The sequence below is a fragment of the Fulmarus glacialis genome, unplaced genomic scaffold, assembly GCF_000690835.1.
Source record: "Fulmarus glacialis isolate BGI_N327 unplaced genomic scaffold, ASM69083v1 scaffold8578, whole genome shotgun sequence".
Classification (NCBI taxonomy): domain Eukaryota; kingdom Metazoa; phylum Chordata; class Aves; order Procellariiformes; family Procellariidae; genus Fulmarus; species Fulmarus glacialis.
Window position 1 is genome coordinate 96166 of NW_009230095.1, and position 17374 is coordinate 113539.

The following is a 17374-nucleotide window of genomic DNA, read 5'->3' on the forward strand; positions in this document are numbered from 1 at the left end:
GGGGTGCGTGAACCTACGTCTAAATCTACTTTTGGTATCAGCACATAAAAATCCTTTTTTAGAATTGCTGGTAAAAGGGGAGTTTCCCACACTTGTCATTTTACACTATCTTTCAAACCCACAGTTCGCTTGCTTAGCAAAACACAAGTGGGACATTTAAAAACCACTTCAGTTCTGCTGCTTTTTAGGTAAATTTTCTAATTATTTATTGGCCTGGAAAATCTTCTTGGGAGGGCACAGGGAAGAAGAGGAGGGAGTAGTTAAATACTATAAACTAGTAATAATAAGCATTGAGAGACTCTTCTCATTTCTCAAAGGCTTTGACATGAAAACAGAAGTAAAAAAGTCAGTATCCACTTAAAATTTTAAGAAATTTTCTGGTGCCTTCATACAAGATGCAATTTATTTTATTCTTAGTCTTTGTTAATACTTCCAGCTCATTGGTAGAAGAGTATCAAACAACAAAAAAAGAAAGTTTACATAAACCACACATATTATACTGCTTTCACTCAAAGATTTTGTAGCGCATAAAGCAGTTAGCTACAAATTGTACCCATAAATAGCTAACAGATTGGGAAACAGAGGCAAAGACAGGTCAAGTGAGCCATGTAATGCAGCAGCAAAGTTCCAGAGCAGAGTCCAGGTACAGGTCCATGTTAGGAGACTGCAGATTTACATACTGGCTAGAGGAGAATTACTATGAGAAAATAATGACTGTTTTTTTAATTAATCCCTAAACTAAAAGTCAACCAGTCAACTAAAAATCTGAAAACTGTTGGATCTTTATGGAATTTAATATAATTGAATTACTGAAAATTTACTACAACGTTGGTATTCTATACAAACATCATGACAGATTATTTAAAATACTCATTCTGAATAAATAAATAATAAATATTTATTTTTTAAAATCACAAATTAATAGAGTTAGAGGATGAAACACTAATTAGTTTAACCATTTCTGAATAGGCTGTGCTTTTGAGCAAGACAGAAGTTGCCGATTCCCACAGGAAGTCATCTGTCTGGCCCCTTCCGTTTGGGCTTTCCCTTTCTCCTTCACTTCTGACAGGAGAAAACCCACAGTCTCCAGACTGCTACGGTTTCCAGACAACCCTGAGAGAGAAGAACAACTACTGCATTGTCCAGTACACACCGTTCCACAAGGGATGTGGAGCTGAAGCACTGGAGAAGGCAGCTTGCCCTGAGTGCAATCATGGCCAGCCAGAGCCGACACTGGCCACGACACGGGCATCTTGTGGCTCTGCTAAAGATCTACCCGTGGAAAGATACTGGGTTTACTGTTAGTGCAGTGGCTGGATATTCAGGGGACCTGTTAAGAAGCCTGATTCTGGGAGCTCACATGTCTGATCATCCTGAAGACTGTCTATAGACATTCACTACATAAGCAGACATGTGGAGTCAAAATTGTATCAAACCTCAGCTTTCTGCTATGTCCTTCCACCAAAAATGCCCAGATTAGCACTCCATAAATTCTGCAGGTAGCAGAAGTGCACAGACACTCCATAATCCACTCTGGGAAGAAACACAAACCGATTAGCTTAAGCACACAATGAAAATAGCTTCTGCTAATACAGACTACATAGTGAAGCAAACTATAGAACGCATACATGATCTCCTCCTACTTTAAGAGACAAGGGTATGGTAATAAAAAAGCTGGAGATGGAAAACCAGTGGCAAAGTCTTCACCACAGTTGGATTCTTCCTCCTCCCCCCTCCCTTCAGTGAAATTAGAGTGACAAGGTTGATTTGGAGAGAAAGTGTTACACTGAAAAAACCACACATGGACATGGAAGCATCACCAGCTTAGCTGAAGTGTCAAGGAAAGGCCAGCTCAATTAAAATTTGGGCCTGACTGGAATGATGGGGTGGGACACCACAAAAACCCTGAGAAAAGCGAATCTTGGCTACCAGCGAGGAAAAGTGATGCATGGCGTTGCAGGGCATATACACAGAGATGGCTGAAAGACAGAGCTGCAGGAAGACTTTTGTTGGCTCTTCTTACTCTCTCCATTAGCTGTGTCTTCTGAAAAAAAAAAAAAAAATCCATCTTTGCTTCCCACTGAGATTCCTCTTACTTGTTTTTCTTCCCCATCTTCTACTTCTATCCAGCACCTCTCAGTAACATAAGCCACAAACTCAGTTACTATATCCACTCTGTTGATGTATCTATCAGCTTCAAAACTCTTGCTGTCCAAGTGACAAAAACAATCCTTAAGTTTTCACTACAACCACCTTTCTTCACTGAATACCACCATAAGAGCTGTCCTTCAGTGTATATAAGGACCCTACATCCAGAACTGGCTTCAGGATTTAGTCACTTGGTTGCAGAAATCTGCCACATTACCACCCATTCTCTTCCAGAGCAGAAGTAGGAAAAGTACTCTTTCCTTGCAACTGCTGTTCATGTTTGCTTTAAATGCCAAAGAATGTGTATTTATATTGACATGATAGACTGTAAACTGGAGGACCTGAGAAACAGGCTCACTCTGCTTTCTGCCACTGGCAAAAATATTATTTCAACAACTGTAATTAGATTCTTCAAAAAACACAACTCAAAACACCAAATCTTAGATTTCTTATGTTGAGAAATTTCAGGTGCTCATTTTATTCTTACTGGCCAAGAGCCAGGCACCAACAAATTTACAGGTACCAAAATGGTTAAGGAGGAAGAGGAGGGTTACAGATCATATACTTAGCACAGCCAGCAGAATAGGACAATGTCACTGAATATGGAAGTCTACATTTCCCTTATGTCCCATCCTTGTCCACTTGGCTCCCACACATATATCCATCTTGCCTATATATCCACCCTACATAAGCATTTGTGTAATTGCGTGCTGAACCAGATCAGGGAATGAACTCACATACAGATCAAGCTCTTCTTTGTGAGTCTGATTTTAACTCATGTTAGTTTTCCAATCCCCAGCTTGCAGGAGGAGGAGCACAGTGGAGCAGAGAGGAGTAGAGGCAGCATGGCCTTCTTCTGCATCAACAGTAAGCTATACATCCAAACCTGCCCAGGGAACCATCTCATCTAGAATCTACCTTCTGTCTCACTTATACTTTAGACACCTAAATCTGTTTCTAAACAGAATAATACAAATCAATATTAGAGTGAAAAGGAATTCGTTTGAAACCTCTGCAATGTTAAAGACTCATGGACACCTTTTGTTCCATCAGAACACATTAACTCTGCTCTCTGTATGTAAACCAAAATTGTGAGTCCAAAGGTGTGTCTAACGTTGAGTCTCTTCACCTATATCACTGTTGTTCCATCTATGGGACTTCTGCTGTAAACTAATCTCTAATTTGTAAAATAACATATGCAGTCAATTTAGACATTCTAAAGCTGTAGAGGGGCAATACCAGAGAAACTGGGAAGTTCGTAGTCAACAAGTATTTAAAATTATAATAAAAACACTTTAGGAACTTGGCTCATTTTACAAAGTTAGTTTATACAACTATTGCAATGAGCAAGTTGCCGATTTCAGAATGCTGAAAGCAACCATTTAACACAATCCGGGGGGGGTGGGGGGGAATCTTTATTTCTCTAGGGAGTTTGATTTCCAACATTAGTTTTTCAACCAGGACTTTTAGTAACATTAAGCAGAATACTAAAGAAATGCTCAAGGACATAAGTGGAATCTTAAATTAATTCCTCAGTATGGTTTCCGTGCACTTAAAACATCCCATAGATAATACCTCCCTCCAGGAAAAAACGTCCTATTACAAATAGAAATTGCTTTTATCAAGTTCTAAAGGAAATGATCTCTGCCTGCTTTTGTCCTTAAGCAACTATCAACTACAGAAGGGTTATTAGCGCAAGTGCCAAAATCCTTTCTGTTGCTAACATGAACACGCAATGTGAACAGTGTATGCAAGACCTCCATTTTCAGACATCTCTGCAAAGTAAGGCCTTTGCTGAACATTCCTGTAGAATCTAAGTAATTCACGTTTGGGGGAGGAGAGGACAAAGATATTACAATACCATGAAATACTGTACTCCACATGCTGCATCTTCTAACTTGCTATTGACTCAAGATACGGAGCACAATTTTAGATCTCCTACAAGCCCATGGTGTATACAGAGCACTTTAAAAAACAAAAGCTTAGTACCAAAAGGTTTTCTCTAACATTTATCTATACTAACCTCTTGTTTATAATGAAATGCACAGCATCTAGCAGGGCCAGCAAAGCCTCCCTCCTCTCACATGTGGCTTTCAGGAGTGCTGCAGTGTTGAAAAGGCAAAATTACCATTGCCCAACAACATGCAATCCAACAACAAAATGCCATTCCAAATGTATGGATTTTTATAGACTTCTGTCAACTCCAAGGTGTATAAACTGGCTCAATGCTACTCAAAGAAATCAAAACTCTAACACTCCTGTCCCATTTCTGTACTGGTTTGAATGTTGCAGTAAAGAAAGTTACTGCTGAATATTTTTTAACTGACAGAAATTCACAGCTTAGCCAAAAAATTTACCTAAAAAGCCACTTAGCACCTTTAAGCTACTTTCAGGATAAGAAAACCAGAAACAAAATAACCCCAATATTACAATTAAAATATACACTACAGTAAATTATTTTCGTATTTCTAGAAGTACAAGCATGAGTGTATTTGGTGTTATAATTTGCCTCAGTTTGGGCATTTTCCTAAATTTGGACACGTGTTGGAAGAGTTTAAGCTGACGTAAGTCTTGGATCAGAAGAGATTAAACGTAAACATAGGTTATACTGATATAGAACCACAACTGAATTTCATTTTTTAAAAACACTTGCACTTTCCATCTAAGAATTAAAAAGGTGCATTTTAACAATAAAATAATCTGATCTAATGGCAGATGATGCCAGAACGACCCATTCAGCTTTCTGCCACCATCTCCAGCCTCGCACTGCTTCCACGCCAGCTCCCGCACGCATGTAAGCTCCCAGGGAGATCCCTCAGGGAGCTAATCCTGCAGAAAATGAGCTCTGCAGGAGAAGAGTGAATACCTTCTGTGGGTTTAACTCCCTGAATGAGCTCACCGTGACTCAGGTGAGTGTCACATGCCAGGTCACTAAAATAGGTGGCAATGCCTAGTGGTAGTGAAGAGGGGAACAAGGCTGTCTCCTTGTGGTAGAAACTATCCATTAGCTCTATCCATTAGCTCAGCCGAAGGACAGGACATGTATTGCAAGTCTGCAAGTTCACATTGTTCACCAGTTTTATTACCCTTATCATGCTTTTGCTGGCTACTGCTGATCTTAAAAATAACTTAACAATTTTAAGGTATCTAAAAATATGGATCCATTGAGAACCAGGGTTTTCCAAAAAGCACATTTGGTATTCAAGCTCCTTTAAAAACTCTTTAAGACAGTACCAAATTAAGATTTAAACAATGTTCTTCAAATACCTCCAAGCAAGTACTCTCGCAAATACCTAACCTCCCATGCTTCTGTTTTTTCACTGCAACATTTGTTAAATAAATTCTAAAGGTCATTTCCATGGCTCAGGAGAATTTGGCTAATATCATGATAAATATTCTTGGAGAATCTAATTTTTTTTAAAAAAAAAGGCAATGAAATAAGCATAACATGACTTTTATGGATGTCACCATCTTTGGTCTACATCCAAATGCACGTTAAAAATAGTAAGAACAGAGTTATATTAAACCAGGAAAGTACAAGGTGTCTTGATGCAAAATATTGGTTTACATAAAATAGAAAAATATTTTTCCAGCAGATGTAAATTAAAACAGCTAAGAGAAAAACACCAGACAAACTGCTCCCCATCTTAAGACAACACTGAAGAGTTGGTGTTTATGTATTACACAAGAAACTGATCCCAGTGAAATTGTGCCTGAGGTACCGTTCTTAGAAACAAAAAATCACAGGTATGAGCATATGAATAAAAATTAGAGATCTATACAATTTTTGGTTAACTGAGAATTTAAATTGGTTACTAAATGATTACATTAACTCCTAATTTCAAGAGCAGACAGGTCACATACAGAATAACATCAGTTCTTTCTTACTATGTTCAAGATACAAAATAACTATTTGAAATACCTGAATTCTTCAGAAACCTGCAATAATTTAAAAAAAGGCAAAAGATTCTGAATACACCTTTAAATCACCAGTGTACCAAAGCAATTTTTTAAATGGTTTCCTTTCTCTCACTGAGGTATTCCAGAATCCATTAGCTTAAATTTATTCGCATACCAAGAACACATTAAGACCTCACAAATTTCTGTTCTTCTCTCTTCTCAGTTATGCCAACATCAATCAAGCACTATCATTCCAGTGCCATGAAAAATAGTTGTCTTTTTCGTAACAGCAACCATCACCTCCCAAAGTTCCAAGAGAAGAATCAGACATTAGGCACCAGCTTTGCTGCAACACATCACCAACAGATAAGACCTGTAAAGTAGCAGCACTAGTCATGCAAAACACCTGGTGCTGCAGGCTGGAAATAGCAACACCGGCAAGAAAATTCACTAGGGTATCTGTTATTATCATCCTAGATACCATCTTGCATTTCCTATCAAGATATCAAGTTCATGTATGGCATTTGAGTGTATATATATTTAATAGTTCCATGAACACATACACTTCCCTTAAACATACAGACTTTTCAGGTGTTCCTTCTCAAGCTGTATCTAATTACATCTCAGCACTCTGCCAAAGCAACAGCTGTCTCCTTAGGAAAGTAATAATTGTAGCACGAAAATCAGGGTTGTACTTGCTTCCTGCTTTTGCTCATGGCTACTATTCCAAAGGTGGAAAAAAAAAAAAAAAAAACCACAAATATACTAGCATCTGAAATTTAACAGAAAAACTGACAATAAATACCAAGGAACGAGGTCAAAAAATGACCCATACCAAAACCTGAAACCCCACTTCTGGCCACTGTTATTAGGTATTATGACAACAATTAAATAAAATTTCTTTCAGAAGATGTCTGTGACTTCTATTCCAGGCTTGCCTTAACATTTATTCATATCTTCTTAGAAAACATTTGCTCCACATCCAAAAATTAATCCAAGCCCCTATTTACTATTAAAGACTCAAGAACAGTCTACATCTCACAAAACTTAATTAGCGGTTATAAGTTTCTGGACATGCATCTCTATTTTGACCTACTGGGGCAACCACAAAACATAACCAAATAAAGCAGTGGCTTTATACACAGACTACACTACATTTCCTATCATACCTACTACTGATGTTACAATAGCATAACTATTAGAATAGATTTGGCATATTAACCATCATGTTGTTTGTCTCATGCCAAAAATTCTAGTTACAATGCAAGTGGCAGCAAGCACTATACCCATATTAGTATTCTTTTTGCAACCCTTGGTAGCACTTCACTTAAGAATGAGGAGTGGTGGGAAACTTTAAGGGGAACAGGGTAACTAAGACAAGGCAACTGGCTGCCCTTGTAATCTGCAGTCAACTTAAAGAGCCACGTCAGGTCATGAGAAATTTCAAGATGACAACTCTTTCATAGTTCTCTTCCCACGGTCAGAAAAAATACCACATGGAAAAGAAATACTCCATGAAAAAACTACTCTTTCACTAGCTTTTATGGTTAACTTGCACGTAAGCCAAACAATGTACAAGGGTATCAATCACTTTCCTACTTAAATGCTTTTTCAAAGTTGTGCACAAACTTATAAGAATGTTCAACCAACATATATCAGCTGGCTCATGTACTGTTTTCGGATATTGATATCTGCAATCCTTTTACCGGATCTAGCATCATTGTCTGAGCTCAGATGACTCAGATAAAAACAATGTGAAAACATAGTTTGTTTTCATGTTTAAAGTCTCCATTGGTCTCCTGCAACAATAACAGGAAGAGCTGTACGGATCGATACGCAAGATTACTAATAGGGACTTTTCTTCTCCTACCCAACAACACGCACGTGAAACTTTAACCAGGTAATACATGCAACACTTACCAGATCTCTGTGAAGCACCCAGTTTGCATGGAGGTAATGGATTCCATCGAGGATCTGGTAGAGTAGGGATTTAACCATAGATCTTGGCAACTGCATGGGCTTTTTATTTGCTTTTGAGGCACGGTGAAACTTGATAATATGCTAGAAATAAAACAAGTAGAAACAAGAAGCATGTTAGATAAGTGGAAAGGTTTTTTGTTGTGTTGTTTTTTTTAAACTATTAACACTAAATAATGGAATGAAATACAAAGTTTGTTGAACTTTGCAATTAAAAGTAATAGTGATGTGCTCACAATTTTCTTAAATTGCTTTATTTTCTGAGTTCCTTTAAAAAACAGCTGTCAAGCTTTTGTCTAAAGACTGGCTACTTACCTCCAGTAAAGTGTCTTACACATTCTCCTCCCTCCCTCCTCCCCATTTGGGATTCTCTTATGCTCAGCTGCTAGAGCAGAAACTTCCAAACCAGCAGTATCTACCTGAAAGAGGACCACACTCTGTGCTTTCACACCTTCCCTCCTCTTCTCCAAAACCACCCAGGACAGAGTGCTTGCAACTACTTTACTGCTCCCTCCCAAATCAGAATCCCAGGTAGAGAGAGATTAAATAAATACTCAAATAAATATTTGGGGGGGGAGACTCCAAAAACCCCACACCACAACATTAGGGTGAGATCATGTGCAAATATCTAAAAATGGTTATATTTTCACTTCCAAGTTTTGGCTGCATACTTCATTGATGATGACAAGCTAGTGGTTCTTGGATTACAGAAGTCACTCAGCCCACTAGAGGACAAATACCGCTTGAGAACATGGAATGCAGAGAGGGACCCCAGCATTAGTCAGTTGAAGGAATGAAAAAAAAAAATCATGAAAAGATTGCTGAGAGATCATTAAATATTCATAAACTAATTAACATTTATTGTAAGTACAATGTGGAGATGATGAGTTAGGTTTGGTTTTGCTACCCCATACAAGAAAAAGTGGGGTGAGGCCCTTCTACCTTTTCAATCCTTGGACAAGGTGGGGCTATGCAAGGCACAAACCCAATCTTGACATATTGCCATTCAGCAAACAACTAAATCCATTCATTCAGATTTTTCAAAAAAAATTATCCTTTTTGAAGGTGATTCAAAGAAGCATCTCAAATAACGAAATAGTTTTCAATTATGTGCTTTTTGAAAGACAGAAATAATAAAGGCAGTTTGCATTTTTACTGAAAGCGATTCAAAATGCTAATCTGTAGAGTGACAAGACTACTAATTACCCAATTCTTTAAATAGGATTTGTTTAGTTCAAGATGATCCCCCTCCCCAGATTAAAGAGGTAGCCAATGGCTGTGCTTTCATTAGACCTCTGCCCCCTCCACCACCATCCCCTGACAAGTTTGTCACTACTGTTCCCAATGAAAATGGTAACGGGTTAACGTTTCCTCATGGTAAATGCTACCTCTGGCTGTCACCAGTACTTTAGCCACTGTCAAATTGTGCTTAGCAAAGGTGTAGGCAATATTGTTTAAAGAGAAATTAAAAAAAGCAAAAACCCCAAATTATCAGAACAAGAGCCTGCTTACTCCCTATCAACAAGCAATGTTCCCACTGATCCTTCGACTACTACACATACAACAGTGATGGCTGTATATTAAAAAGCAGCATAAAAGAAATCTACAGGATTATCAGTTTTTAATATACAAATGAGGATTAGTAAACAAACAAAGCCTTTAATTGTGCAATCACTCTGAAAACTATAATGGAAAGCCTTAAGGGATCATTTCCTTATAAAAGTTTTTTCTTGTCGTATCTATAAGAAGATTCTGTGTCAAAACTTCACCTGGGAGTCCCTACCTTCCAGTACTGCACAATGCTCACTGGATAATGACCTTCATCTATAATTACGATATGATTTATGAAGCAGTAACGATACCGAACCCCCCCAAATTAGTATCTTTATTAATAATGTTATCCAGCCATAATTTCATTTTAATTAGTTCATTAGAACACTGTAGATGCAAGCTCCCCTTCTGATATATCTAAGATGCTTCAAAACAAAAGAAGAATGCTTGTCATATGAGGTAAATGAAACTTCAAGCAATATTCAAATCTATTCAGCACAAATAGCCAAGTCGCTTTCCCTTTTCCATATTTTCAGATTCCCAGATCTTAAAAAAATGCTGCCACTGATTGGATTCCGTAAACATTGTGAGCAAATTATATTTATTTTCAAAAGTGAATACCTAATGTAAAATATTTCTATTGCTTTTACATATTTTAAATTTAAACAAGGCATCAACTTTGTGGTAGTAGCTTTAAATCTGTATTCTAACTTAAATTAATACTTCATTGGCCAACTTTAAAGTATAAATTTATTAATGTTCTGGAAAAGTAATGAAGCTTCCAGAAGCCTGGTGTAATTTTCTGTTTGCAACCACTGGAACTATTGATTTTATTTACTAACTGCATATTCCCAACTTTCGACTTCAAAAAAATGTAATAAAATTGAGGGGAAAAATGGATGAACCGGCTTACCTCAGTAAGACCATTTTAGCTTTAGCAAAGCCAAGACCATATAAACAATAATAAACAAACAAATGAAACAGAGCTAAGCATTCCAAAAGAAGATACAGTGGTGACTCATGAAACAGTATTCAATCTAGTAGTTCGTCTGCCTTCTATGTTACCTAATGTGTTGAAAGTGGTTTGAAAACTGGCTGATGAGGAGCTATTTAGAAGACTACATTTTCTAAATCCTCCACCATAAACAAAGTAAACATAATGCATGACAATATAGAGCAAACTCATTTAGTCTGTTCCATGAAAACCTCTAGTATTTACCCAGCAGTTAAATGAGCTTTCAAAAAGATCCTAATTTTAGCCTGCTTCCAAGCAAGTCAAGCTGATGCAAACATACTCTTTCTGTGTTTGTGTCATCCCATTCCCGATTCCAAGAATTGCTGTTCAGTATGACAGAGGTTAAAACAAACAAACAAGTCAGACCTGGAAAGCTTTCATGGAAGTAAGAAGCCAGTAAAAGGAGAGATTTTATGCATGTCGGACTACATGAAGTTACAGTGTGAGCACCCCCCTCAACAGACACGAGACGATCCATAGACCTCAAGACACAGTCCCCTAGACAACCTGACTTCTTGAGTTCTACTGCTTAAGGCAATGCTTGTTTCAAAATTACATGCGTCTCCATCAAACTGAAATGCAATCATGTCAACACAGATGCCTCTCCCTGATGAAGTAAATTGTCTGTTTGCTCCCACACTTCAGCAAAAACCCTTCTTTCTATCCAATCCCTAATCCAACCTTTGAGAATAAAACAGAATTATGTCAACGCACCAGTAAAAAATAAAATTACATTTTAATATTAAAGAGGTGGAAGCTTGGATACACGCTAAATCTGTACCAAGGTCAAGAGGAAGATTCAAGTCTCATTTTAAACATAAAATGATTTCCACCTTCTCTCTGCAGCAATCACCCCCCAAACAAAGGTGACAAACATTCTTAGGCGTCAAATGTAAAGCACTTAAAAGGCTATGGAAGAATAAATCAAAATCTAAAGGTGGTATAAAAACTAAACATGCATTGTTTGCACAATTTTCAAAAAGAGAAAGCAAAGATAGACCCAACTAACCTGAGTAACATTTGTTTGCTGTTCCAAAAATAAATCCCAGCTTCATAAGCCTACACTTAGGACTCATTTCAGACACCAAAGTTTCAGACACTAAAAAAATTTTGTCAAGGGTATATCACAAGTAAAAGAAAATAAAATCAAAACTGGGTAAACTTATTTCTACAGCAATCACTTAAGTTTCCAATTTGGGGAGCATTACAGCAATCAGCACAAAACAGTCCTTCAAAAGAGGAGGGGGAGGAAAATATGCCTCAACAGCCTCCCTCTAAACAATGCCAGGACACTGCCATCATCAAATATCTTCTTTAGAATGCCATTAACCAAACTGTCTAATGAAAAAATACATTTCCAACTGACAAGAGGTCAACATTTCAAGTTATAGTGAAAGGAGCTTTAATACACTAACTTTTGCTAAAGCTAACTTGCTTTAAATAACTAAGCTTTGAAGCACTGAACCAACAGATTCAGTATCATTTTCCAGGTTCTACTGGGGTCTTTCTTGTTCTTCTAGATCTTTTAGACCTAAATATGTCAAAATAACTCTCTGTGATAATAAAAAACATCAGAATTCAACTACCCTTTCAGTATATATCTGAAACACCCAGTATTCACGCCACTCTGTTCACATTAATTCTTCACACACTTTATGCTTTTGCACCCTTGCCTCTGTCTTTGCTGTCTGCTCCTATCTATTGTCTCCTCCAATTCTCACACTTTGTGGTACAGAAAATGAACCCACAAAAAGCAAGTTTTGTGATGTGACAAGCCATTCTCAGAACAGAGAGCTATTGACAAAAAAAATGCTCTCTGCAAGAAATCCAGCGATCACTTTAGTGTCAAAAAGACCCCATCCGTTGTATTTGGAAGGGATAAATCATGCCATAAAGACTTTCTGTAACAATGGCTCATGATAAAAATTGTAACTTTAAAGCAATCAAAATCTATGCCAGCCCACTCCCTTCTGCCCTAACAAATCTTACATTCTTCTGCCAGCTAGCAGAATCTTATATTGGTAAACATGCATGTGACAGAGAAAACTGTACAAAGAATCACCCTGTGGAGCAGGACTGAATTAAACCAAAAACATACACATGACTATAGAAAATTAAGAGAGAAAAATAAAAGTTACACTGAGAGAAGTATTTTCATGTATATAAAAATATTTGCGATCAACTAGCATCTGAATTATCCTCATGATTAAGAGCTAAGCTGAAGCCTAGTGGAAGAAAGAATTATAACTGATTACACCATATTTGAGGAAGACTTTAAAACTCAGATCTATTAGAAAACATTCATGTGATTAAACAAACGTGCAGGTTTATTGCACAAATCAGTATGCAAAACCCTCACAATTTCACTTAACATATAAGAACATTATTCAAAATATCGTTAGCTGGAATTAAGTATATTTATTTGTATATTGAGAGAGTCAGCTAGTGTTACAAAATTCACATGTAGGAAGAATATTTTCTCCTTTCCATTATTTGATGATTATTTTTAGGTACACATGACTATGCTTATAATCTCTATCCTACATTTTTAAAAAGAAGAATATATACATAACAACTATTTCATACAATACAAAGCCAGTCTGTCCATATGTTTTTATTATTACCAACAATAATTTCAAGATGAATTTTACTCCAAGTTTCTCAGTGATATTTGCTGCTAAGCAGTTAGTTGTTAGAGATCACTAGAATCTAATAATAAGAGAGAAACATTCAACCAAACCTAAAAAAACACCCAGATCATGGTTTAACTGGTCTTGGATAGTGAATGTATCATCACATTCAATATTATCAAATCATAGTTAATAATTTATTTAATCATTTATTAAGAACCAACAATGTTTCTTTATGGCTATATAACACATTCAACACATTTTACTGTGATAAAAACGTCACTGTTTTTCAGAATGAGATAAAAAAAAATTCAGAAGCTTCTGATTCAAGTTACAACACAGATTTCCAGAAAAGGGGATCTTAAAGCTTTGAAGTTACACACACATATTAAATGCGTCTGAGAATTAACTCTGTACCATAGCTAGAAAACTAGAAAAGTAGATACCCTATCAATTTAGAACATTTAAAAAAAAAAAAGTTACAAAAATGTTGCTTAGAATCAAAAATCCTACTTAAAAATATAGAGACTATGGAATTGAAGACATTGAATGTGTGCTTATCTGCAGTACTAAAAACAAAAATGTGTGCTTTAGAAAATATTTCCAATACTAAAAAACTGATGCTGCAAAAATATAGGAGAATAGCTAGGAACAAAAGAAAGTAAGTCCTCTATTATAACCTCTCCAATGGCTAAAAGTAACTACACTGACAACAAACGGAATTCACCTCTAGAGCAAATCTCATTTGTATCAAACTTTTCTTAAAGTCCAATTAAGTAATCATCATGCATTTAATGTATTTAATATAAATTTGAATGATGTCTTAAAGTGCATCAGCTTTATATAGGAAGTTCTGGACAGCAGTATACAACTTAAGACTAAGGTAAAATAAGAACATACATGAAAGTTGAATAGGAAAATAAGTTATTCCTTGATAAACCAGCAAAACCTCATACATTTAAAACAACCCTTTTTTTTTTTTAAGCTCAAAAATGAACATTGCAGAAAAATACACGTATCAGTTGAAGGAATTACACTTTTTCTTAGAAAGATTTCATCTATGCATAGTTTGTAAGACTATGAAGTTCTAGCTGCGTACTGGAAAAGGTAACTTAAAAATAGTATCAGTTCCACTCATGGACTTAAGATTATGTCAGCTATGTGTTAACTGAATTACATTTTTTTTTATCTCAACATAAATTAATCAAGGCAGAAAAGCTGGATAAAATTTGGATTAAAAGCATCCAAGACCTCACGAGTAGACATTGAAGAAGGAATGTCACTCACAAGAGAAGGAAGAGGAGATGGTTGATTCTGTGGTTATGAACATCTGAAGCTGAAAGTTTCAGACAACTGGAATATAAAGGTGTGATACTGAAGCGAGTTACCAGGAATTAAGAAAGCATGTGGCTTATAATGTTATGAGCTATTCAGTGGCATCTGTGGACATACACATTTTTAACCTTGCGTCAGATGCTGCTTTTACACTGAGGTACAAGCCAAGGAATCTTGCATTTACTTCATAGCACGAGCATATATAAGCAGCGATGACAGCATAGACAATACACTACAAATTAACGTATGTGGCACATCAACAGCCTAAGAACTTTACCAGTCAAGAGAGACTAATTGCCAAGAAAAATAAGGAAATCATTTGTGGATTACACTAAGAATTTTGGTAATTAAAGCAAACAAGAGTTATAAATCAATTGGTCAAAAGAATTGCTATATTCTTAGACACTCTTTATTGTAATCTCATTAATGGCTTTGCATTGTTTTGTATAATGTAACTTCAGAGGTGATGAAGGAAAAATCTTTTATAGGCTTAGTTATTAAACGGTGAATATGTTTGTAGGCAAGGACAACATAATAAGTCTTCACCAATACCTGTCAAATGTAGTTCAAATTAGCATAGCTTTCTTCATCCCTTGGTAATGGCATCAACAGAAGTTATAGCAAATTATTAAGTATGCTGCTATCTATACTCAAATTACAGATTTGAGCAGTCTAATCCTTGGTAATTAAACACAAAGTAAAAAAGAAGTTCTTGCTCACCATAAAAGAACTTTTTAATAAGCTTAATTGGCACCATCACTTTTCCTCATTAGAACGGGACAATTTTTTTTCAGTATTACAAAATGAACAAAATAAGATAGCATCTAATATAGTTTATTCATCTCTTGCCAAATGTTTCCAGTACAGAAGCTGAAAATTTAATTATTTTAATTAATCTGGATGTTTGTAAGTGATGAGCATTTACTTTTCTCATTGAAACCAACAGGAGTTACTAAAGCTGGGCAGTTTTGAACAAAAGGACGATTCCCATACTTACAGACAAATTTTGGTAAGTAACTCTAAGCTACCTACATTTGAAACCGTTGGCCTCTGGGAATCTACATCTCTCCAGTGACAGCACATCTACAATTCCAAAACTTAAATCATTCTAAACCGATACCCACAATGAATAGACTTATTTTGGTTTTATGTAGTGCTGGGGGAGCACATCATGCTAAGCAATAACAAAATGTGCCAGTCCCCTACTATGATTTCTACCCCAAAGAGCTGAAAGGGCACAAGCTGTAAAGCACAGAAATGCAAAACACAACACAACACAGACAGAATGACAAGTGGTTGTTATTACTGAAATGCGTTACAAAGTAAGTGGACTTTCAGGAGTTTTTTGAAGGAGGATAGTGAAGGATCTTTACGTACGTTAATTGGGAGGCTGTTCCATGTGTAGGAGGCAGCGTGGAAAAAGACACAAAGTTGGGAGTGAGCAAAAGAGACAAAAGGGGAATTAAGAGCGATGCTTGGGAAGTGCTGACAGTAAAGGAAATGAGGACCAAGGTTAAGCCAGAACCAAGAGTGCCTTGAACATGGCTAACTGTATGCAAGGGAAGAAAAAGCACTCCTGGCAAAGGCTTAAGAAGCAACAAAACATGGGCAATTATACAGGAAAGGAGAAATGATTTGTGTAGCATGCCCCATAGAAAAAAAAGTAAGAGAGTTAGGAAGTTGGAGACCAGTTCACATCAAATAACTAGTGTAACAAACATTTCAGTCTCAAATAATAGAAAAGAATTAACTTCCCGGAGACTATGACCAATACCCAGTCAGATGTGAGGAGTGGTAAGAACATTAAACTGCAGTGATTCTTTATCTAAAGCTGTTAAATCATGTGAAAAATCACCACGTAGTGTAAAAACCACATGTCCAAAATAAATTCAAACTGAAAAGGTTAGAAAAAAGGTGTTTTAAACATGCCATTCAATGTAGCAGTAAAATGTGTTTGTTGTGGTTGTTCTATAAAACGAGTAAACTCAATTGATGCACAAATAAATTCTGTCTGAACAGGGTTTTAGCTGCTGCATTCCTATTCATCATCACTGTCACCAGTTGTGAGAAATACACAAACTCTCAATGTACACTGAACTTCGATGAAGAAAGCTTTTAAAATACAAAGCTGTTACCCCATAAGAGAAATCAAATTAAATATTTTTAATCATATGAAGGGGAATGAAATACCATGACTTTACTTGTTCTGAGCCAGAAGTATCTTTTTGCATGGTCTAAGTTTACTTTCCTTCCAGACTACAATTTTGTGTCTTGAGTGCCAAGTACAAAAAAATTGAGCAATTTGTCACTAACATTAGTAATAGCAACTTCTATATTACTGAAGCCTTAAAAAGTAATACTGGAATTAATATTACCACTTTCTCGCCTTGCCAGTATTTTCAAAGGAATCATAAACATATTGATTACTCTTGGTAAGTGTTTGATATCTTTTGGGTTTAAACACAAATCCAGGTCCAAGCAACTCACATCTTATCAATAGGTGTGGAGCTTGAATATCTGTATTGGAGTTCAACTCATGATGTCTTTGATGTCCACCTCTACAATAGATTGAATCAAATCATATCATATTTTGCTGGAAACTTAAAAACAGACATCTAAGTCTCTAATCCTCTTCCACGTAGTGATAGTCCTACTGATGAGTAGGCCCAATTAGTGCTTACTTTTTTTCCTTATTTTCCTTCCACACATACTGTCACAGATTTGCTTTTTAGAATTAGACGATTGAATGTTGGTCACTTCCACTATATCTCAGTGAGAGGATCCAGTAAAGCAGTCCCACTCCTCTGGGGGAGGGGGG

At 36.4% G+C, this 17374-nt stretch overlaps 1 protein-coding gene across 1 annotated transcript in view; it reads right to left on the reverse strand.

The window, feature by feature from the left end:
• The window catches only part of CDK19 (cyclin-dependent kinase 19), a gene marked incomplete at its 5' end in the record, with an annotated part of 107534 nt that overhangs the window by 57705 nt on the left and 32455 nt on the right, over positions 1-17374 (reverse strand). Inside the window, one exon of the mRNA XM_009584092.1 lies at positions 7969-8109. Within this exon, the coding sequence (XP_009582387.1) occupies positions 7969-8109 (141 nt within the window). The remainder of the gene's footprint in view (positions 1-7968; positions 8110-17374) is intronic.